Genomic DNA, 21,149 nt, shown 5'->3' on the forward strand with positions numbered 1-21,149 from the left:
TGGATGACGTGGCTGGTTTGCTGACGTCACTCATTCTTCCAGCTCAAGCTAGGGTTGGTGGCTATGGCGCGGCGATTGCTCGTCGCGATGATCCAGCTGCTTATGATCGCTGCTGTGGCTAAGAAGGTTCGGATTCCCGATCATCTGGATGATGTCGTGGACGATGAGGAGGATGAGGAGTGGAAAATGTGGGGGAAGAAGGCCGTCTCCAAGCCCGTGTTTGATCCTCCGCCGGACTTCACAGGTATGACGCCCGACCAGATCCAGGCGGAGATGATGAAGCGCCACATTGGTCCCGCAATGGGATTCGTCAAGCTCCGATTGGATGTTCCACGATCAAAGGTAAGGATCGAATTTCCTTGCTTGTTCTTGTTAGTTTAGTCGGGATTTAAGTCGAGATTTTGTGAATGCTGATTAGGAGGAGCTGCCAGAGCTTGCGAAGAAATGGTCGCGGCTTCTTCGCACTGGAGGCATTGGTGCCAGAGTGACTGCCGTGGATTTAAACACCCTCATGTTTACACTAGATAGCGGAAAGGAAACCACGGAGGTATGGATTTTTCCAGTATTGATATCTTTTGTTGATCTCTTCTTTCTTTCAGCTCAAGGACTTTTTCCTAAGGCAGCCAGAAGCTTATGAAGTGAAAATTGGGCAGCAAGCTTTTAGGCGCCCCGGAGATCCTCCGCTGGAAGTTGTCATTGAAAAACGGAAGCTGGCAAAGGAGAGAAAGCAAGAGCCAAATGACGAACTCTGAAACTTTTCTCAAAGGTATTTTGCTCTCGAATTTTACTTCGTGTGTTGAAGTTCTTGATTAACATAGTGGTTTCTGTTTTCGTTGCAGACGATGTACTCTCATTTTGGACGTGTGGAGTGAAACCCTGGTGGCAAACCATGGTACCTCAAAGGAGTAGCCGATGTTACACGTAATCGAGGGAGCAGCGGAGGCACACTGATATTATCAACGCTGAGGTACTAAGGGGGCGATGGCCAGAAAAAATCTAGCTTCTGGTCAGGCCTCACTGGAACTCGAGGAAGCGGCAAGACGCTATAGGCCCATTGCCATTTTGAAACTTCAGGGGAAGAGTTTTTAAGTAAGCTTGCACTTAAAATGTTGATAAAAGACAACACACCTATAACAAAAATGCACACTTGAGATTTTTTATTTTTAATAAACAGATATAAACATTGTGAATTAAGCTGATGGGACACAAAGGTTATAGTGATTGAATGGCAGCTCCTCATCATTCTTTTCCATTTGGTTTGAGCCATCTTCATGTTAAGCCATCACAGACTGATAATATTAACAAAAATTCAGGAAGTAGTGATCCTCTTGACTGTGTATTCCGCAATTCGGGAAAATGGAGGTGAGTAACCTGGTTTCTTCTTTCTTTTCCTTCTTTTATTGAGGGATTAAACCGGGTTGTGTACAACTGAAGCAACGTTTCCACCATTTCTGGCAAGAGCTGCGCCAAACCCTGTGGCTCCATGTATGTCTGATGTGCAGGACCACTGCCGCGATCGCCACCGTCAGCGCGTAAATTCATTGTGCTTGATGCGTAGACTAAACAGTTGCCCTGACTAAACAAGGATGGCCGTGAAGTCACTTCTAAGAATTCTGGTGCCACCCTTGTAATATGGTGACTTTGACTATATGACTTATTCATACCATTGTAAAAATTTAATTGTGAGTGGAAATTTGTGGACAATTCAAAGTCTTGTGATGAAAATAATATGGTCAATTCAAGCATGCAAGAACTTCGATATATAAGTATAACGCGAGTTCTTGATCCAAACAACACGGTGAAGTCACCCAATTCAAAGCTTCTAGATTTCTAATTGATGGAGTTGGCACTCTCTAGTTTCCTGCTTCCTTTTCTCTTACTAGTGCTCACCGGAGCTCTTAGCATTCTGGTCACTTTGTGGGATAAAAAGAAGAATTTGCCCCCATCTCCAGGATGGGCACTTCCATTGATCGGCCACCTTCATCTCATTAGGAAGCAGCCACATCGATCTTTGCAAGCACTCTCCAAAAAGTATGGGCCAATTATGTTCTTGAAGCTTGGGATGGTCCCAAGCATCATTGTCTCCAGCCCAGAGATGGCGAAAGAAGCTCTCACGAACAATGGCTTGGCATTTGCTTCGAGGCCATATCTCTTGGTCTCCGAGATTATTGGGTATAATTTCCAAAACATTGGGATACACTACAGCGAGCACTCAAGGAGGCTGCGTAAGATGTGTGTGACTGAACTTATTGCTCCCCAGAAACTGGACTCCTCCTTGTGGGTGAGGCTCCAAGAACTCTCGAGAGCGTTTCGTATCTTACAACAGTCTTACGAGGAAAAGGTGGCTGTCGACATGAGGTATCTCTTCTCAACTTTCACATTCAACGCCTTCACAATGATTCTGATGAGCAAGAGATACTTTGGGGACACCACTGATGATCATGATCAACACATGGAGCTTAAACATGTTATTAACGAAATCTTCAGCCTGACAATCAAGTTCCACATCACCGAATTTGTTCCATCGCACCTCAGGCGCTTTTTCGAATGGGTCGATCCGACCATCCCTCAGTTCAAGAGATTGCACGAGAAGCAAGACAAGTTCATGAAGAAGATCATCGAAGAACACAAAGAGTCAACTGATCGTCCCAAAGACTTCATGGACGCACTGCTCGAGAGTTTCGATGCAGAAGCCACTGTAAAAGCGTTTATAACAGTAAGTTCACTCCACATATAAACTCATTCCTTATACCATCGTGGTTGACAGGAGTTGTTGCTAGCATCTGATTCAACGGCCGTGGCTGCTGAATGGGTGATGGCACAACTTCTTCACAATCCTCATGTTTTGGAGAAAGCTCAACTCGAGCTCAACCTTGTCGTGGGTCCAAATCGCCTGGTTCAAGAGTCTGATTTCTCAAAGCTCGAGTACTTTCAAGCAATCATCAAGGAAACCTTGAGGCTTTGTCCTCCAGGTCCGCTCCTCATTCCTCGCAGCTCGGACGTCGCTTGCACGATTGGTGGCTACTACGTTCCCAAAGGCTCAACACTTTTTGTCAATGCTTTCGCCATTGGACGCGATCCAAGTATCTGGGAACGCCCCACAGAGTTCATGCCCGAGAGATTCCTTGGGAGATCAGTGGATTTCAAGGGCCAGCACTTCGATCTCATACCATTTGGATCGGGGCGGAGGATGTGTCCTGGGATGCCACTCGCATTGAAAGCGCTTGAGCTGCTCTTGGCTAACTTTGTCCATGGATTTTATTGGAGCTTCCCTCCCGGAGAGATCCAAACTCTTGAGGATTGCTTCGAGACGACGCTGGTGCTCAAGTCTCCTCTAAAACTCCTGGCAGTTCCAAGACATTCAGCGTCTGTTTATGCTGAAATCTGAAGTGATACTGTTAAATAACGTGGACATATGTTCTTGTGGACGGTTCTTAGGAATATTTTCTAAAATAAACGCTGTTTCTTAATAAATCGGCAGGACTCATCTAGTGTGCTGTTCGCCACTGTTACCATGGAAGGCCTTCAGCAGTAGCTTGCTTTCAAGGCTTCCAAAGGTATTCGGCAGTGCAAGTTTACTTGTTGCTCCTCAGGCCTTTCTAGCTCCATGCTCTGGAAAGAGATGAATAGCGATGCTGTTGACCACACCAATTAACTCCACAAACAAAATTCATACAATCTGGGCGATGGATTCATCTGAAATACCAAGCAAGCAAGCAGCCATTTGAAATTTCTATGTAGTTCTCCCATTCTGCATTTTTCTTTACACACTGCCAAGGAAAAAAATGCCACTACGACATCAAGCCACCTTCACCAGCACGCCAACTGCCACCTTCTAGAATTTTCTTCTAGAGGATAAAGCTCTTGAATGACTTATTTGATTGAATCTTTTGGGGAGATCCAAAATCCTGACACTTGCTTCGAGCTGTTAAAGTCTTGTGGGAGCAGTGGCTTGGTGCCCCTCGGGTGACGCTATGACTGCCGACCTCTCAAACTTTTCAGCATGCATACGTAGGTAATAATTTGTTTTTAAAGCCTAAAAACCTTAGTTAATAGTGGTCCAAATTAAAATTAAAATTTTATTATGGTAGTAATAATATAGTACATTTATTTATCAGAAATTCTATTTATTCCACTTTAATGAAAATGGAGACCTAGCTTTAAATACATGACTTGAGAGAGTGCTTTCCCAACAAGATGAATCCCTTGAAGTTGTTATTATTCCTCCATAAGGCAGTGAACCCCATGATTAATTAGAAGAGTAGCAAGAGAAGCAATGTCAACTCAGTTTAGAATGCCATTACTTAACGTGGCGACACAAGGGGCTTTTGCAGAGTCTGCTCAGTTAGTGCTTGTGATTTCGACTGATCCAATAAGGGGCCATGTACCTTTCAATCCAGTGAAGTCTTTCTTGGTGACTCACCATCAAGCTGATACCACCACCGCCACATGCTTTTACTTGGGATTTTTTCTGGAAACTTCTTCTGCAAACTCGGACTGACACATTCAACTTATTGAACTGCTGTTTGAATTATTCAGAGTATAGTGTCGAATTCATGTACACATGAAATAGTATTATGACAAGTATGCAAGCAGAAGACTTGGTGATTAAACTGTTAATCATCAACTTTGCAGTTCTCAAGAGTTTAGTGACAGCAAAGCAGAATCTTCAAATGAAAAGTCGACGATTCTGATTTGTGTCATGACAACACTACTTTTCCTATATATAAGTCTGCCCCTTCCCAAAAAAATCAAGCTAATGGAGTCGACATTGCTTCTCTTGCTTCTCTGGCTTCTCTTCTTTCTGATAATGGGCTTCAGTGCCTTATGGAGGAACAATAACAACTTGCCCCCATCTCCAGGATGGGCAATTCCACTTGTTGGCCACCTCTATCTCGTTGGGATGCAAGCACACAGATCTTTGCAAGCACTCTCGCAAAAGTGTGGACCAATAATGTATTTGAAGCTGGGATTAGTGCCAAGCATCATTGTCTCCAGTCCAGAGATGGCAAAAGAAGCGCTCAAGGACAATGGCTTGGCCTTTGCTTCGAGGCCATATCTTTTTATCAATGAGCTTGTAGGCTACAACTCTGTGGGAATTGGAATACGCTATGGCGAGCATACGAAGCTGCTGCGAAAGATTTGCACTGTGGAGTTCCTCACAACCCAGAGAATAGATTCTTTTTCTTGGGTGAGATCGGAAGAATTGTCCAGAGCCTTTGCGTTTTGCTAAAGTCGAGCGAGAGAAAAGCGGCAGTAAACTTGCGAGAGCTTTTGTCAACTTTCACATTCAACGCAGTGACAGAGATTTTGATGAGCAGGAGATTCTTTGGCGATGCTTCCAAAGGAGACGCAGACTCCATAAAGTTCAGGAGATCTATACACCAGAGCTTAAGTCTGGCCATCAAGTTCCACATCACAGAGTTTGTTCCAGCCTACTTGAGAGGATTCCTTGAGTGGCTTGATCCCTCCATCCCTCACTTCAAGAAGTTGCATGAGATTCAAGATAGGTTCTTGCAAAAAGTACTTGAGGAACACAAGGAATCACGCCGGGGTACCAAAGATTTCATGGATATCATGCTAGAGAACTTCAAGGAGGAAGGGTCAGGAGGGGAAAACGTTGTCAAAGCTGTTATAACAGTAAGTCTGGAGCATGGTCAAACTAAATTAACTTGTCTTTTGTTCAAATAACAGGATCTAATTCTGGCATCAGACTCAACTGGAGTAGCTACTGAATGGGCGATGGCACAACTTCTTCACAACCCCTCTGTTATGGAGAAAGCCCAGATCGAGCTCAACCTTGTCGTGGGTCCAAACCGCCTAGTCGAAGAGTCCGATTTCTCAAAGCTGGAGTATTTTCAAGCTATTATCAAGGAAACTATGAGACTTTGCCCTCCAGGTCCACTCCTCATCCCTCGCAGCTCGGATGAAGCTTGCAAGATTGGTGGCTATCACATCCCCAAAGGCTCTACGTTGTTTATCAATGCTTTTGCCATGGGACGCGACCCAAGAATCTGGGAACACCCCACGAAGTTTATGCCCGAGAGATTCCTTGGAAGCTCGACGGACATCAAGGGCCAGCATTTCGAGCTCATACCGTTTGGATCAGGGCGGAGGATTTGCCCCGGGATGCCACTGGAACTGAGGACTCTCCAGTTGATACTGTCAAATTTACTCCATGGTTTTGATTGGAGCTTTGTCCAGGGAAAGGTTTATACTCTGGAGGATACTTTTGAGACTGCGTTGCTGCTCAAGACTCCTTTGGAGGTAATGGCAACTCCAAGGCACTCCTTGGATGTATATAAAGTATTCTAAACTGTGATTTAGAAGAACATAATGTATTTGCATATAGATTTGATATTTGTCATGGCTGTTCTTCTAAAGTCTTTGAAACCAGGTTACTCTGACGATCGCATAAGGGAGCAAAACTACTTTGCCAGTCTTTCAAATCTTGCACAGACTCAAGAAATCTCCAAGGCAAATTCACACTCGAATTCTAGAGCTTCCAGATCTCTACCTTTGCAACCTCCTCGTTCTCATGTATGGAAGGTGTGGCAGCATTGCAGATGCCCAGGCGGTGTTTGTGTCCATCGCTAATCCCAATGATTTCTCCTGGAACATCTTGTTTGGTGTATATGCCCAGAATGGGCGTTTGCCGCAAGCCAAGAACGGCTAGATCGAGCCAAAGAGATGTTCGATGCAACGCCTTGAAAGGACACTTCCTCTTGGAATGGAATGATAATGAAAAATGTGTGAATCTCTTAGTAAATCAATTTAGAAATTCATATATTATGAAACTTTATAATCTCACATCCAGGATTCACATGGTTATAAATTTAAAGTAGTTTTTTTTGTGAATTTTTAAGAATTCCTAAGTGTTTCATTTGAATTTCATCAATCATGAAATTCAATTTTTCTCCAATGCCTGAGCATATGCAGAAAGAACAAACGTCCATGAAACTACATTTTTATAATACATAGAAAGTAAAAATGGACTTCTCAAGCTGGCCAGAACATAATATTGATCATCACGTTCATTAACAGAATGTCATTTCGGCATGCTTTTGAACAACTCTGCGTTTTAGAGGTTTTTCTTCTAAGCATATGTCAAGAGCTTGCCCATGTCACCAAATCCCTCTCCGGCATTGAATCAAACAAATGCTTCACACGATCAAGCTTGTGAAATCATTGTGTTGAAAGTGATCATGAATTTGGCATTCTCAAACAAGGTCCCGGCTTCTTCAAGATGCCCGTTCTGGGTATAAGCTGAAATAACACACGACCACGACACGACATCTTTGTGAGGCATGGTGTCAGAAATCTCTCTCGCAGCGTCGACCTGTCCAGCCTGACAAAATGCATGCATATCATTGCCACATTGCAGACATAAAATGCCACATCAGCAAGAAATCTGGATCGTTAATTATATTGAAATTTAAACCATTTGTCGCTAGGATCTAGAGCCGTGGCTGTTGATTGCTACTTGCTCGTGGTTGCACTGCTGCATTGCTAGATGGAGCTGGATCTGTGTTGTTGGATGGAGTTGGATCGATGCTTGCTAGAGCTAGATTGCTGCACCGCTGCGTTGTTGGATGGAGCTGGATCGCTGTTTGCTCGGCTGTGGCTGCCTGGCTAGTGCAGGATCGCTGCTTGCTCGGCTCACGCTGCTCTTGTCTGGTCGATCCGCTGCTCGCTGAATGTGCTGCTCCTGGAGATCAGTGAGAACAAAAATAGCTTTAAAAAAAAGCAACCTCTTACTAAATCGAAAAGCTGTTGCACCAACAAGAACTCCCGCAGTATTGGAGAGTACTCCCTGTTACAAGCTCAGTATCAGTTCCGGCGAGAAGTAGGACATGCCAGACTAGTTAATTACCGCATAGCAAGGGCCAATATTTTGATGGTTGGAATCCAAAACGTGCGAAAGACCAGATATCAAACCAAACTTCCACTTAAAGGTAGATATGGAGAGGATATTACCTGGGAAACCATCATACACAGAGAAGGTGAACGGACATGGCTAAGCTGCGTAAGCCCGGCCAAGAAAACCAATGGATTGCATCAGTAAAACAATGCTGCAAATGCTTGACCAACAACGAAGGGCTAAAATTGAGCACATATATACATACCTTCCTCCTGCTCCTGGGGCCATGGAAATTCAGTTCAACCTGGAAGAAGTGTCAAGAACGAGAGAGTAAAACATGAGAAAGGATGAAAGAAAGTTTGTGCTGGTTTCTGCGACAAGTCAAGAGGGCTTACGTCGGTTTGTTTAGCTTCGTCATAGTGTACTTCTTGACCAGCAATATGATCTCTGGAGTTGAAATCGTCTTACGTTATTCTCACGTAGGGTGTTATGATCGGGAAGCACCGAGTCCTCACTCCTGTGGATCCGACAAGTCAGACGCCAAAGAGAAAAATAAAACAGAGAGAGATCGAGAGAAAGATGGCCTGCAAAGCCAGAGAAGTTTCTAAGGGAAAACGAAAGGACTTAACTGGTTGGCCACGGGCTTGAGAGCAAACCACACTCCATTGTCTGCTGTGACAACCTGGAAGCGAGGAGGAAGAGTAGCTTTGTAAAGTTCTCCGAGAGCAGAAATGCACGAAACTAAGAAACCGAAGGACTACTGTGCAATCAAGCAACTTCTAGGATCAAAACTTAGCATTGCATGAAAGTGATACAAGAAATTTCGTCCTCTTCGCTCGAGCTTGTTATTTCTCACTTAACTTTCATGTAATTAAATAGAGCCGGGGCAATCTCTTCCTCTGAAAGTGTGATATCTTCCACAGGCGAGCTATATGCCTGAAAAACAAAACTGACAATGAGAAGTAATGCAAAGTATGAGCGAACTCACGGTTTTCTGCCAGAATGTAAACCAGATCACTCCCAACGAACCAAACGTGAAGAAAACCGGGGGCCAGTTATACTCGTGAATCAAGGCACAGTGACCACCATATCACTCCGAGGCTCTGGCAATTCGGTTCAAACTGGAGGAAGTGTCAAGAACGAGAGAGTGAAAAATGAGAAAGGATGGAAGAAAGTTTGCGCTGGTTTCTGCGACAAGTCAAGAGGAGCAAGGGGGCTTACGTCGGTTTCATTGCCGAGGTTTAGCTTCGTCGCAATGTACTTCGATACAGGAAGTTCCGTCTCTGCGTGTTTAGAGAAGTCAGTGGAGTTGATAAAAACACAAGTCGTTTAAGTTATTCTCACGTAGGGTGTTATGATCACGGGAAGTCCTCGCTCCTCTGGATCCGACAAGTCAGACGCCAAAGAGAAAAATAAAACAGAGAGAGATCGAGAGAAAGATGACCTGCGAAGCCAGAGAAGTTTCTAAGGGAAAACGAAAGGACTTAACTGGTTGGCCTGTGACGTCCTGGAAGCGAGGAGGAAGAGTAGCCTTGTAAAGTTCTCCGCCATTGTTGGCGCTGGTTCCACCGCGACGTCGAGGGACGCCTTTCGTCGGCCGGGAGAGCTTGGAGAAGCGTCCGGTGGTTGCCTGCCTTTTGATATCTCGGCCCGCTTAGGAGGATGGCTGGTTTTGCTGCCTGGACAATCCTCCGGCGTGGTCCATGTCTGCCAGCTCGACCAAGTATGCAAGCGGAGAGTGATAGCCTGCTGCCACGGACTTGCCTTTGTCTTCGCGAGTTGGTTTCTTCGCGTGGTTACCTGGAGGAAAATCAAAGAAAAACGAAAGATCAAGTCAGAGTTTGCAAGATCATTATAAATGTTATGCCAGGAGACAAAGAGAAATGACCAACATTATGATCCAAACTTATCCATAGTGCAATCAAGCAATTTCTAGGATTAAAACTTAGCACAGCATCTTCCTAAACAAAAAATAATGAAAGAGCTGCTTTATAGAATGTATCATACCTCTGGCGAAATACCGAGGTACAAGACCAGGTCTGCAGCAAGAAGTCGGGAGCCTGTCCAGGTGCTCTTCGTTAAACGCTAAAGCTTAGGCAGGGGTTTTCACCTTGCACCACTCAAGATCCAGTCCTTTCGCAGCAGAGAAAGCCACTCCTGAGTACGAAAATCGATCTACTACCAACGTTGTCCCAGCCATCAATTTCTTTTCCATCTGCAGCCTGTGAGAAAACAAGATGAGCTGTTCCCAAGATATAGTCAAGAAATACTTTCAAGTCCCAGCGGTTTGCTGAAAACAAAATATGCACAGCACGATCATCAAGGTCAGCTCCCCTTCCCAAGAAAAGCAGACACCGCAACCTTGATGTTCTTGCAGGCCACAGCTTCATGTGATGCCAGTGTCAGATATTCTGGTTCGAAATCTCTTCGTCATTTATTTGTATCCGTATCTTGAATCGATGTTGCGAGCTCAAACAAGCGACTTGCCTTCAAAAAACTGCACGACCCATTCGGTTCAAGCTGCAAAGAACAAAGAAAGATCCTCAGGCACAAGACCAACCAAAACAAAAAGCTTTCTTCCTTTTCATACTGCAAGAGGGTAAATATGCAATGCTGAATAAAAAAGTGAGGTATAATTTTATTAATTCGTTATTTAGAAAATATAAAGAATCCAAATATAAAAACTAATTACATATATTTTCTTATTTGATATAATAAAAATAATAATTAAAATCAATTATAAAATATTTAAACATTAAAGATGGTTGTAATTATAATAAAGGTAAGATATATTACCACATTTTACTTTACTTAAAAATATTAACATAACACAATACCACTAATTTAAAATAGTGTATTAGATTACAAATTTAAAGAAATACAATTAAAAAAATTTATAGTGTGAGTGGTCGGGATATAGGAATAGGTATCTTAATTGGGGTTAGGCCCCTACTTATATACAAAAATGGATGGACTAGATTCAGTCCCAAATGGACGGTCTATATGCTATAATACTATAATTAATGTATTGCCTAGCTAGGGTAATATATATATATATATATATATATATATATATATATATATATATATATATATATATATATATATATATATATATATATATATATATATATATATATATATATATATATATATATATATATATATATATATATATATATATATATATATATATATATATATATATATATATATATATATATATATATATATACAGGTGTAACTTCAAGAGATTTTGCTAATAAATAATAAATTATCACCAGACTCTGACGCTTCTATAAAACCACTTACAAAGTTGTTAATAATTATAATTGAAATAAAATCCAAAGCCATGGTATAAGCATTAATCGACTATAGAACCTTGATGAACTAGTTGCAATTCCATATACAACTCCCAAATGCTCAAACTAACCACACAATTATAATTTTGAACTGGAGAGGTCAGACTCACTCCATTCATCCTTCATATTCTCCTTATCCCCTCCTCGAAGAAAAAAAAGTTTTGAAGCACTTGCTCCATTCAGATTTGCTGTGTTTATCCTCACTTTGCCATCTATGTCTAGCCTCACTCCACTATTGCATTCGTTCGGCCTCACTATGTCCTGGCTGAATGTTTTATTCGGGCTCGCTATACTCGTCCTCACTCCACAATTCATGTAATTTGTTCTCACTCCACTACCGTATTTACTCGTCCTCACTCCACAATTCATGTCATTTGTCCTCACTCCACTACTGTATTTGCTCGTCCTCACTCCATCATTAGGGCCGGACTCCCGTCTGTCTCCTCTACCCCCTCCTCTTGAAGTGTCGGGGCAAAAAGGAGAAAATGAGAAAAATTTAGGAAAAACAATTGTGGAAAAAAAAAAAGTGGATAAAGAAGCATCAGAAAAAGAATTTACAACAACTGGCAATACAAAAATGGGGAAATCAGAAGAACATGTGCTTAAAGTTTGGAAAATAAAAGACTTTCTATCATAAAATACTTCGGCCACTACAATATAAACAAAAAATTCACATTGCTTAACTTCCTCAACACACAATTCAACACTTGAGATGGGAAAATTAATAATAACATCCACACTTTCAAGGGAATATATAAATTCCTCAACAACAACAATAAAGCAAAGGCTCTTAATGACACTCACAAGTGGGGACATGCATTCAACTTGAAACTCTACTCAAAATGGTTTAAGCCCTTGGAATAGGGGAATACTCAACACTAAAACTGATCAAAGACTTTACCAATGAAACAAAAGCAAGATTTTCAACTTTATGGACACACTCAACATCCAGATTAGTATGAGAAGGATAGAAAACACTCAACTCAACACTGGACTGAGAATGAGAATCATGAGAGTCACAAATGATTGACGTGCAAGAAGAAGAAAACACTATAGATGAGGAAGAAATACTAGAAACATGAGAAGGTGGCTCAGGCCGAGAAATAAAAAAACGGTTGGGAAAGAGCAAAAGGGAAAAAAGAAAGGATTAAATGGTAGATTGAAATATTGATACCTACCCCACAAAATCTCCACTTCATTTCCAAAGCTATCTCCATAATAATCAAGCTCATCATCACACTCTGGAACCCAATTGAGCTTGTATACATCTTCCCATAAACTTGATCTTCAAACATTCTCCAAAAATTGGATTGTATCATCTATAGCGTGCCAATCAATATCATGATCACATTCCATATCAATAAGAAATGGTAGAACACCAAGAATAGGACAACCTGTGTAATCACGTCTCACAAAAGTTGGAGACAGCAACACACCAAAGATGGGCACAACACCAATATGATCACATGCAACAACACCAAAAGTTCGATCCAACAGAGTAGTATTAGCAGCCTCAAGTGAGATACTTTTTGATCAATGACAGCGTGGCATGGTAGAAGAAAAGAAAATGAAGATCAGAAAAAAGAGTAGATCTAAGCACAACGATAGCTAGAATTTTAAATCTTGCGAAAAATTAATACAAATCTAGATCTAAAAGAGAATGAAGAAATAAGAATAAAAAAGCACGATCCCGACACTAGAGCAAAGCATTGTCAAAAAGCTTTACCCTTAAAGGAATATTGCAATGCCCCTCATCTCCACCAATATGAGTGCTCAGGATATAGGAATAGGTATCTTAATTGGGGTTTAGGCCCCTCTTATATATAAGAATGGATGGACCAAATTCAGTCCCAAATGGATAGTTTATATGCTATAGTATTATAATTAATGTATTACCTAACTAGGGTAATACACACACACACACACACACACACACACACACATATATATATATATATATATATATATATATATATATATATACACATTTATAATAACATTCATCTTTATATACATTATTATTTCAAATTTTTGTTATATGGCATATATAATTATATATATTATTTGCCTTGTGAAAGCATGTTAGTTAAAAGTTCTTTGCATGCTTGTTTACTATTAAAATAAGCTTGCCATACTTGTGCTTATCTCAAATTATACTTGAGTGGAAGATCTATTGAATAACAATAATTAAAATTTCAAACTTAAAAGTATTTTATAAAAAATAAATAAATAAACATTTTAAAATATTCTATTATAATATTTATAAAAAGAAAAAAACTAACTTTTAACACTACACTAAATTTATAAATTATAAAATGTTTATAATTATTATCTCCTAACAAAATAATCTTTATTATTTTAATTTGATTATAAGTTGTGAATTTATAGTTATTCTTTACTTTTATATTTTCCTTTTATTTTGTAAATGGCAAAATTTAATGTAAAATAAAGTTTTCTTATTTACAAAGATTAAACACAATTAATTTTAAATCATGTTAAAAACTGTAGCCTAACAAATAAAACTTTAGGTTTAGTGGTGATGGACGAGGCTTCTGCGAGTGTGGGAATCAGTCCGGTAGGGAATGTGGGCTTGGATCCAGCTTACCTTTGTCTTGTCCTCTCACAGGATCTAATTCACGAGATTTTCAAGAGCGTTTGGGAGAAGGCCAGCCAGGGTTTGCTCTTCCTCTCTCTCTCTCTCTTGTCTGAGCTCCACAACAGATGTTGCCAAGGCGGATGAATCCAACGCAGGCGCAACCTCGAAAAGAACCAAGTCTACCACTGGTGAGCAAAGCAGAGCTTTCTAAACATCATAGAGAAATGCGGCCAGTTTCGTTTCCGTTTTGCAGCAAATGCGAATGCTCTCAAGCTCTCCTGTGAGCTGCTCAAGCTCTTCGTCACAGGTCGGGTTTACTCTATTTCGTTTCAAAGAGCCAAAACTTCTGGGCTGATTGATGCAGAGGCAGTCGGACGAGCGGGGATCATCGCGGAGGCCGAGGGAAAGGATCGCATCGAAGCAACACATTTCGAAAGAATGCTACCGCAGTTTTTGCTGGACTTCTAGCTAGAGGCGAAGATGGTGCTCGCGGGAAGAACTCTAGCAGCGGTATGAGAAGGCTGGCCAGAGGACTCGCTACAGACTGTGCAAGCAACCAGCTAAACTTGAGAGAGTACCTCGATTCGAAGCTATGCTCCTCCGACGTCTTCACTCTGGCTCGTCTCATCCGCGAATGTGGTTCTCTGGGAAACCTGCTAGATGCACAAAAGATTCACAGTCACGTCGTAGAGTCTGGCTTTCAGGAAAACTTTTACCTGCGTGAACGTCTCGTCCACATGTACCTCAAGTGTGGCAGCGTAGAGAACGCCGAGGACGTCTTCTTGGACAGGAACAGGATGGCTCACTTCCGAGACGTCACGACGTGGACGGCAATGTTGTCCGCGTACTCTCGTCAATCCAGCAGCAGCACCAAGGTGCTCGAGTTCTACTGCCAGATGCTCCAGCACGGTGTCAAGCCCGACAGTTTCACTTTCACAGCCGTGTTGAAAGCCTGCGTTTCTGTGAAGAGAGCGTTGAGTGGCGGCAAGGCGATCCACTTCCAGATCTTAGAGAGCGGGCTAGAGGACGACGAGATCATCGGAACTTCGGTCGTGAGCATGTATGGGAAGTGCAGCAGCCTGGCTGATGCTCGAGCCTGGTTTGATGGAGTTTGTGTCCGACGTCCGCATGGAGTGGTGTTGTGGAACGCCATGATCTCGGCTTACGTCCAGAACGGCTGCTGTGGACAGTCCTTGGAGCTCTTCACGCTGATGCTCTTGGAAGGCGTCGCCCCAAACAGTGTCACGTATGTCACAGTTCTCAATGCTTGCAGCTCTACGTTGACGCTGGGTATTGGCAAGGCGGTTCACATCTGTGTTTGCGATCTCGGCCTCGAGTCGGACGTCATCCTTGGAACCGCGCTGCTCAACATGTATGGCAAGAGCGGGAAGCTGGACGAAGCCCGGAAGATCTTTGAAAGGATCGAAGCTCCGGACTTGGTGTCGTGGAACTCGATGATATCGGCTCTTGTCCGGGACAGCCAAGGAGACGGTGCTCGGACGTTGTTCAAGCAGCTACTTCTGGAAGGCCTCAGTCCAAATGAGATCACTCTCATCTCTACTATCAATGCCTGTGCTTGTCCGGAAGATTTGACAGAAGGAAAGCTGATCCACGCTTGCAGCTGTGAAAGTGGCCGGGCGTCGGTACTCTTCGTGAGGAATGCTCTCGTAGACATGTATGGAAAATGCGGCTGTCTAGAGAAAGCTCGCGAGCTGTTTGAATCTGAAACAGTGGAGAGGAACTTAGTCAGTTGGAGCGTCATGGTGGCGGCTTACGCAGAAAACGGTCACGGTCACGAGGCCCTGCAGCTCTTCAGGATGATGATTCTGGAGGGTGAAAGCCTCGACTCGGTCGTCTTTGTCAACGTCCTCAATGCTTGTTCTTCGGCAGGAAACGCTGCTGCGGGAGAAGCTCTTCATGGGAACTTAGTTGAGGCTGGATTCGAGTCGGACGTAGTAGCGGCAACGGCACTCGCAAACATGTATATCAAGTGTGGACGTTTGGAAGACGGGCGACGTGTTTTCGACAGAATGGAGGCCCGGAACGTTGTTAGCTGGAACACCATGATCTCGGGCTATGCTCAGAACGGTCGTCCCAAAGAAGCCTTGGAACTCTTTCACCAAATGGATCCCGGAGTTGCTGACAAACGGACGTATGTAGCAGCACTGGATGCTTGCGCCTGCTCAGTGGCTGCAACCGAAGGGAAACTTATACACCAGCAAATACTTCAGCAGAAGATGAGCGTCGACGTAATCCTGGGAACGGCCATTGTCAACATGTATGGAAAATGTGGTTGCTTGAGCGAAGCCCGGGAGTTTTTTGACAGTATACCTCTTCCCGACGTCGTCACTTGCAATGCCATGATAGCTGGTTATGCTCAACACGGCCACCTCAGAAAAGCTCTTGGTCTGTTCGCCAAAATGAAGCAGGAGGGAGTGAGACCCGACGGTGCCACCTTTGTTAGTGTTCTGTGTGCTTGTAGCCATGCTGGTAACTTGAAAAAAGGATCCGAGTTCTTCATATCAATGCTGGTCGATTACGAGTTTAAGATTTCTGCTGAGCACTGTGGTTGCATGCTGGATCTGCTGAGCCGGTCAGGAATGCTGCGTGAAGCAGAGGAGCTCCTAAAAAAGTATCCGACTTCAGCCAGAGACACCGAGTGGATAACGTTGCTGGCCGCGTCTAAGACTCAGAGTGATGCAACCGTGGCTCAAAACGCAGCAGAGGGCCTTATGAACTGCCGCCCCGAGAGCTCTTTCCCATACGTCGTGCTTTCCACTGCTTTGAGCACTGATGAGGAGGCTGCCTGAGAATTAGAGCTATAGCGTGTAAAATTCAACAGACCTGAATCGAGTTTCAACCAAAAATTGCCTGCAGAAAAAAAAAGTTTGTGATGAAGCAATGTGAAATAGTAAGCCTACCTGTCCACAGCCGAGAAAGATGGTACCCATTGAGGCGCATGCTGAAAGTTTTCACACACACGTTTCTCTCATCAGCTCGTGAACTTGGTCAAAAGATAGCAGAGACATAAAACACGCAATGCCTTCGCTCTCATGGTAGTTTCCTCTTCCGCAGGCAGGTAATGCATGGCAGCCTCGAACAATGGCTGTAGGAAGAAATCCGAGGCACTAGTACAAAAACACACCAGAAGTCAGCTCTCATATAACGGTGAAATAAAAGAAACCCAGAGAAGCGCCAGACTTTTCTTGTGGATGAAAACCTCGAAAGCAAAACGAAGAACGCTTTCTTCGCGCTGCTGCGTCGTCTCTTCGATCAAGAACGTCAAAGCGGACAAGCACACCTCCACTGCAGCCTTGTCATAAGATATGAGAGCTACAAGCTCCTCCTCGGCCTCTTTGTAGCAACTGAGCCCAATCAATGCCTACGATGATCCAAGGAGCCTTTGAGAACCGAAACGCACTTCAGAACTCCCTCGAAGTTCCCATTCTGGAGCGGCCCAGCGGCAATGTACCTGAGAATTCTGAGCTCCAGGCTTGTCACAGTTTGCTCCTCGCCCTTGCTCTTGCACGATCCCTTGAGCGCCTCGGAGCAAATCTCATACGCTTACTCCATGTACTTGACGGACTCAGCCTTTGATTCCGAGCCCTGGAGCGCCAGGAGTGATTTCCCGTAGAGAAGATATATGTCCACCAGCTCTTGATACCTCTCCAGGGAGTCTTGGAGAAAACCACGGGCCCTCCCTAGGACGCTGGAAGCAAGCGCCTGTTCTTTCTTGACCGCCCAAGGCACAGATCAAACATGACCTGCTGCTCTTCCCTGGTGCCGATCGATGAGAGACGATCTCGGTGGCTCGCTCGAAGCAGCCGGCCACCGATTTGTAGTTCCGGATCTTGTGAGAGGTCGTGCCCGATGGAAGGAAGAATGTAACCATCTTGAGAGTGCTCGACCTGATGGATCCAACGGCACCGGCCAAGAAGAGCATCTCAACGAAGCCGCACGTGGTATTCCCCCGAGGAATCCACCGCTGCGCGGCCTGGCGGCTGGTAGCTTAGCTTCCAGATTTGCAGCCACTGCCCTTCGCAGAGCTCGGATTTGAGACCGAGCACCCATTCTTGGAGCTCTTCGACAGTATCGACACCGATTCCTGGATAAGAAGCCTGATAGGCGCTCGATCCTCCGCAGCGGATTCACAGCATCGACTACGTACCTCCGAGATGAGCATCGTGAGAACAAGCGATCGCCGCGCCTGCGAAGCCCTAGAATAATTTCCCGCCCAAATTTTCTGAAAATTAGGGTTAAAGATCCCTACAAGTTGGACATTGATTTAATCTTCTTTTTAGACTTTTGTGTGTCATGTAGCCAACGCGTAGCACAGTTTGAGCAAGATTTTCCGCTTGAGTCTTCTTCGAAGGGACATTGTGTGTCATGTAGCGTCCTCCAGTTTTAGAAGATTTTTCTGCGAAAGGTACGCTCGCTAGCTTAATTCTTGCTTGAGTCTTCGTTTTTAATGCTTCACTTAGAAAATTCCATCTTGCAAGAAGTTTAAGACTTGACCGTCTTCAATCACATGAACGCGCAAACGTGTTGCATGATTTCATACATGTATGGACTAGCGATTTCCGTAGAGGAGGTTATATGCTTGTGTTGCAATTCCTGTGCCATACGGTTTCTATTCCAGAGAACGTAGAGGACGTTATATGCTTGTGTTAAGCAAAATACAGAGCTTGTATCCATGGCCAGCCTCGATCCCACGGGTGTGCTGAGAGCGCTTGTTTCTGAAGCTGTCAAAGAAGTGATTGGGCTTGCCAAGTCTGCAATTCATTGCAAGGAGAAGTGCAGCGAGTTGGAAGATTCATTGACCGAAGCATCCGGTCTGCTAGGTGAAATGAACAAATATTCTGCTGCTGAGGGCTCTCTGAGCTCCTCACAACTGGATATCTTGCTGAAAGCCCTCAAAGCCAAGGTTGAAGAGGCTAAACCTCTTGTTCTTGAATGCCAGTCTCTACAAAATCCCGTTCTAGACGGCCTAAAGAGGTTGGTTGTGCTTCTCTTGGGATATTTCTGAATTGAGTTTGTGATTTTGTTTCAGGATAACGCTTGCTATCAAGATTGACCACTGCTCCAAGGTAATCCATGAGCACTTGGCTGCTGCTCCTCGAAATCTTGTTGTTGAGCTTTTGATGAAGAAGCAAAAAGAGGTGCCCTCTAATGTGGTTCCAAAGGAAGAACAGCATGTTGTTCCTTTGGATGACCACATTTTCGGCATGGAAGAGACGCTGGAGCGGGTTGTATCAGACTTGCTGGGGTCCCCTGTAAGCAGCAAGTGGGTTGGAGTCCATGGAGCAGGAGGTGCTGGAAAAATACTCCTGGCCAAACGAGTATGTGACAACGATCAAGTAAAGGGGCTTTTTGATCCAGTTTTGTGGCTAACATTTGGTCAGTCGTTTCAGGTACGTTCCTTAAGCTTATAATGCAACATATTGAGCAGCTATGGTTGTATCTCCTCAGGTGGAAGCAAAGAAACACGAACTTGCCAAGAAAATCCGACTAGAAGGTGATCAGATCAGCTATGAAACACTGAAGAGGGGGCTTGATGGGAAGAGATGCTTGTTGGTGTTGGATGATGTATGGAAGTCCATCCATTTGGATTTATTTGATGTGGTGCAAGAGAATGGAAGCAAGATCTTCATTACCACTCGACAACGTGATGTGCTTGACAGTATTGAGTAGAGGTGCAATCAAAACCGAGATGGGGCTTTTGGGAAAGGAAGACAGCATGAAGCTGTTCGCAGTCCACGCATTCCCAAACCAAAAACATGCTCAAGTCAGCAAGGTAGTAGTGGAGCAAGTTGTGGAAAAGTGTGGGGGGCTTCCACTGGTCTTGAAGGTAATTGGCAGAAGAATGGCAGGCACACAAGATTGGGACTATGTTCTGAGCAAACTCAAGGATCAACGACTTATTGCTCTTGATGAGGAACAACAGGTACTGCAGCGACTCAAGCTGGGTTACGATGCTTTGTTGCCTCTTGGCATCCAACAGCACTTTCTCTTCTTTGCAGCCTTTCCAGAAGACTGGCGAATTTGATTCTGGGATCTGTTCAGATGTTGGACAGGGGAAGGGCTGGTTTGTTGAGAGTGGCCCTGTGCCACGTGGCTAGTCCATGGAGAGACACGAGTCTTCACTGGTTCACCATGTTACACATATGTACATTTTCCATTCCATATATGCTATGATGGATCTTGAGCACCATCACATGGTTTCACCTTTCGTTAGATGGTATCGGAGCAATGCCTAGGAGAGAGAAGAATTCAAAACCGTAGGATTAAAACTACACTTGCTACGGTGAATCGGAGCCTCCGTCTACGTAGACAGAAGTGTGCCCTAATCCAAGCGCTCCAGGCCTTGCAAGAGGCACTGGACAACTAAGAAACAAATCCGTCCAGTGCCAAAAATTTGTTTCTTAGTCGTCTAGTGCCTCTTGCAAAGCTTGGAGCACTTGGATTAGGGCACGCCTGTGTCTACGTAGATGGAGGCTCTGATTCACCCTAGCAAGTGTCGCCCTGATCTTACAGTTTCGAATTTTTCTTGCTCTCCCAAGCATTGCTCCGATACCATCTAAGGAAAGGTGATGGTGCTCAAGATCTGTCATAGCATATATGGAATGGAAAATGTACATATGTGTGACATGGTGAACCGGTGAAGACTCGTGTCTCTCCACGTGGACTAGCCACGTGGCACAGGGCCACTCTCAACAAACCAGCCCTTCCCCTGTCCAACATCTGAACAGATCCCAGAATCGAATTCGCCAGTCTTCTGGAAAGGCTGCAAAGAAGAGAAAGTGCTGCTGGATGCCAAGAGGCAACAAAGCATCGTTAGATGGTTGCCAACATAGCAGAGGCCACGAATGTTCTAGAAAGGCTCAAGAATCACGCACTTATCACTGAAGAACACTGCCCAGGGGAGAATAAGAGGTACAGGATTCACGATGCGTTGCTGGCTCTTGCTTTGCACATCCTGGAACAAGAAGGCCCAAAGTGTTATTTCAAGGCTGGGAAGATGAGGGACGTGGGGGACGCCTTCACAAGTACGTACAGCAGGATTTCACTGTTTGCTTGTAGAATTTCGGAAATCACTCTGCCTAAGAAGAACAGCAGCACCACTTTCCTGCTCTTGGATTATAATCCCAGTCTCACTGCATTGCCAAGCCTCTCTTGTTTCAAACTCTTGAAGGTTTTGTGCCTGAGTCACACTGGGGTGGTAAGTTTGCCACATAACATTGGACAGCTCAAGACTCTGGAGACTCTGGATTTGTCTCGGAATGATTCACTCGAGAGCATCCCAGCTTCACTAGGCAACTTGACGAATTTA

General features: G+C 44.0%; 8 protein-coding genes across 9 annotated transcripts; all 8 read left to right on the top strand.

The window, feature by feature from the left end:
- The first annotated feature begins 38 nt into the window (after window positions 1–38).
- Window positions 39–1,158, top strand: LOC9633811. Its single transcript, XM_002979109.2, has 4 exons — window positions 39–342; window positions 419–547; window positions 600–766; window positions 840–1,158. Exons 1-3 carry the CDS (start codon window positions 64–66, stop codon window positions 750–752), a joined length of 561 nt encoding a protein of 186 aa, XP_002979155.1. The 5' UTR covers window positions 39–63; the 3' UTR covers window positions 753–766; window positions 840–1,158.
- A 679-nt stretch (window positions 1,159–1,837) lies between these two features.
- Window positions 1,838–3,388, top strand: LOC9660342 (cytochrome P450 71A1). The gene is made up of 2 exons (XM_024684167.1): window positions 1,838–2,716; window positions 2,768–3,388. The coding sequence occupies exons 1-2, from the start codon at window positions 1,838–1,840 to the stop codon at window positions 3,386–3,388; spliced, it is 1,500 nt and encodes a 499-aa protein (XP_024539935.1).
- Window positions 3,389–4,810: 1,422 nt separating this feature from the next.
- Window positions 4,811–5,233, top strand: LOC112349562 (premnaspirodiene oxygenase-like). Its single transcript, XM_024684168.1, has one exon. The coding sequence runs from the start codon at window positions 4,811–4,813 to the stop codon at window positions 5,231–5,233; it is 423 nt and encodes a 140-aa protein (XP_024539936.1).
- A 16-nt stretch (window positions 5,234–5,249) lies between these two features.
- LOC9660343 (flavonoid 3'-monooxygenase) lies at window positions 5,250–6,676 on the top strand. The gene is made up of 3 exons (XM_024684169.1): window positions 5,250–5,640; window positions 5,695–6,284; window positions 6,460–6,676. The coding sequence occupies exons 1-3, from the start codon at window positions 5,314–5,316 to the stop codon at window positions 6,674–6,676; spliced, it is 1,134 nt and encodes a 377-aa protein (XP_024539937.1). The 5' UTR covers window positions 5,250–5,313.
- A 7,073-nt stretch (window positions 6,677–13,749) lies between these two features.
- Window positions 13,750–14,311, top strand: LOC9633812 (protein MHF2 homolog). Its single transcript, XM_024684345.1, has 5 exons — window positions 13,750–13,798; window positions 13,850–13,898; window positions 13,945–14,007; window positions 14,073–14,126; window positions 14,184–14,311. Exons 1-5 carry the CDS (start codon window positions 13,763–13,765, stop codon window positions 14,285–14,287), a joined length of 306 nt encoding a protein of 101 aa, XP_024540113.1. The 5' UTR covers window positions 13,750–13,762; the 3' UTR covers window positions 14,288–14,311.
- LOC112349615 (pentatricopeptide repeat-containing protein At2g40720-like) lies at window positions 14,307–16,815 on the top strand. Its single transcript, XM_024684344.1, has one exon. The coding sequence runs from the start codon at window positions 14,332–14,334 to the stop codon at window positions 16,627–16,629; it is 2,298 nt and encodes a 765-aa protein (XP_024540112.1). The 5' UTR covers window positions 14,307–14,331; the 3' UTR covers window positions 16,630–16,815.
- A 1,569-nt stretch (window positions 16,816–18,384) lies between these two features.
- Window positions 18,385–20,030, top strand: LOC9660345 (probable disease resistance protein At1g12290). Of its 2 annotated transcripts, none has more exons than XM_024684293.1 (3): window positions 18,385–18,814; window positions 18,870–19,230; window positions 19,289–20,030. In XM_024684293.1, the coding sequence occupies exons 1-3, from the start codon at window positions 18,513–18,515 to the stop codon at window positions 19,508–19,510; spliced, it is 885 nt and encodes a 294-aa protein (XP_024540061.1). In that variant the 5' UTR covers window positions 18,385–18,512; the 3' UTR covers window positions 19,511–20,030. The 2 variants fall into 2 exon arrangements, with proteins under 2 accessions (XP_024540061.1, XP_024540062.1); XM_024684294.1 differs by having other exon boundaries at window positions 18,870–19,176; window positions 19,231–19,362.
- LOC112349563 (probable disease resistance protein At1g15890) lies at window positions 19,530–19,865 on the top strand. The gene has a single exon (XM_024684170.1). The coding sequence runs from the start codon at window positions 19,530–19,532 to the stop codon at window positions 19,863–19,865; it is 336 nt and encodes a 111-aa protein (XP_024539938.1).
- Window positions 20,031–21,149: the final 1,119 nt, after the last annotated feature.

This window comes from Selaginella moellendorffii, unplaced genomic scaffold, assembly GCF_000143415.4.
Source record: "Selaginella moellendorffii unplaced genomic scaffold, v1.0 SELMOscaffold_40, whole genome shotgun sequence".
In the NCBI taxonomy this organism is placed as follows: Eukaryota; Viridiplantae; Streptophyta; class Lycopodiopsida; order Selaginellales; family Selaginellaceae; genus Selaginella; species Selaginella moellendorffii.

Excerpts from the sequence above, each read along its gene's own strand:
- LOC9660342 (XM_024684167.1), top strand. The coding sequence starts at position 1,838 with ATGGAGTTGGCACTCTCTAGTTTCCTGCTTCCTTTTCTCTTACTAGTG. Across the intron at positions 2,717-2,767 it reads CTGTAAAAGCGTTTATAACA|GAGTTGTTGCTAGCATCTGA; the intron begins GTAAGTTCACTC and ends CGTGGTTGACAG.
- LOC9660345 (XM_024684293.1), top strand. The coding sequence starts at position 18,513 with ATGGCCAGCCTCGATCCCACGGGTGTGCTGAGAGCGCTTGTTTCTGAA. Across the intron at positions 18,815-18,869 it reads GTTCTAGACGGCCTAAAGAG|GATAACGCTTGCTATCAAGA; the intron begins GTTGGTTGTGCT and ends ATTTTGTTTCAG. Across the intron at positions 19,231-19,288 it reads CATTTGGTCAGTCGTTTCAG|GTGGAAGCAAAGAAACACGA; the intron begins GTACGTTCCTTA and ends GTATCTCCTCAG.
- LOC112349562 (XM_024684168.1), top strand. The coding sequence starts at position 4,811 with ATGGGCTTCAGTGCCTTATGGAGGAACAATAACAACTTGCCCCCATCT.
- LOC9660343 (XM_024684169.1), top strand. The coding sequence starts at position 5,314 with ATGAGCAGGAGATTCTTTGGCGATGCTTCCAAAGGAGACGCAGACTCC. Across the intron at positions 5,641-5,694 it reads TTGTCAAAGCTGTTATAACA|GATCTAATTCTGGCATCAGA; the intron begins GTAAGTCTGGAG and ends TTCAAATAACAG. Across the intron at positions 6,285-6,459 it reads GAGGTAATGGCAACTCCAAG|ACTCAAGAAATCTCCAAGGC; the intron begins GCACTCCTTGGA and ends AATCTTGCACAG.
- LOC9633812 (XM_024684345.1), top strand. The coding sequence starts at position 13,763 with ATGGACGAGGCTTCTGCGAGTGTGGGAATCAGTCCG. Across the intron at positions 13,899-13,944 it reads TTGGGAGAAGGCCAGCCAGG|ATGTTGCCAAGGCGGATGAA; the intron begins GTTTGCTCTTCC and ends GCTCCACAACAG. Across the intron at positions 14,008-14,072 it reads AAGAACCAAGTCTACCACTG|CAAATGCGAATGCTCTCAAG; the intron begins GTGAGCAAAGCA and ends TCCGTTTTGCAG.
- LOC112349563 (XM_024684170.1), top strand. The coding sequence starts at position 19,530 with ATGGGGCTTTTGGGAAAGGAAGACAGCATGAAGCTGTTCGCAGTCCAC.
- LOC112349615 (XM_024684344.1), top strand. The coding sequence starts at position 14,332 with ATGAGAAGGCTGGCCAGAGGACTCGCTACAGACTGTGCAAGCAACCAG.
- LOC9633811 (XM_002979109.2), top strand. The coding sequence starts at position 64 with ATGGCGCGGCGATTGCTCGTCGCGATGATCCAGCTGCTTATGATCGCT. Across the intron at positions 343-418 it reads TGGATGTTCCACGATCAAAG|GAGGAGCTGCCAGAGCTTGC; the intron begins GTAAGGATCGAA and ends AATGCTGATTAG. Across the intron at positions 548-599 it reads GCGGAAAGGAAACCACGGAG|CTCAAGGACTTTTTCCTAAG; the intron begins GTATGGATTTTT and ends TCTTTCTTTCAG.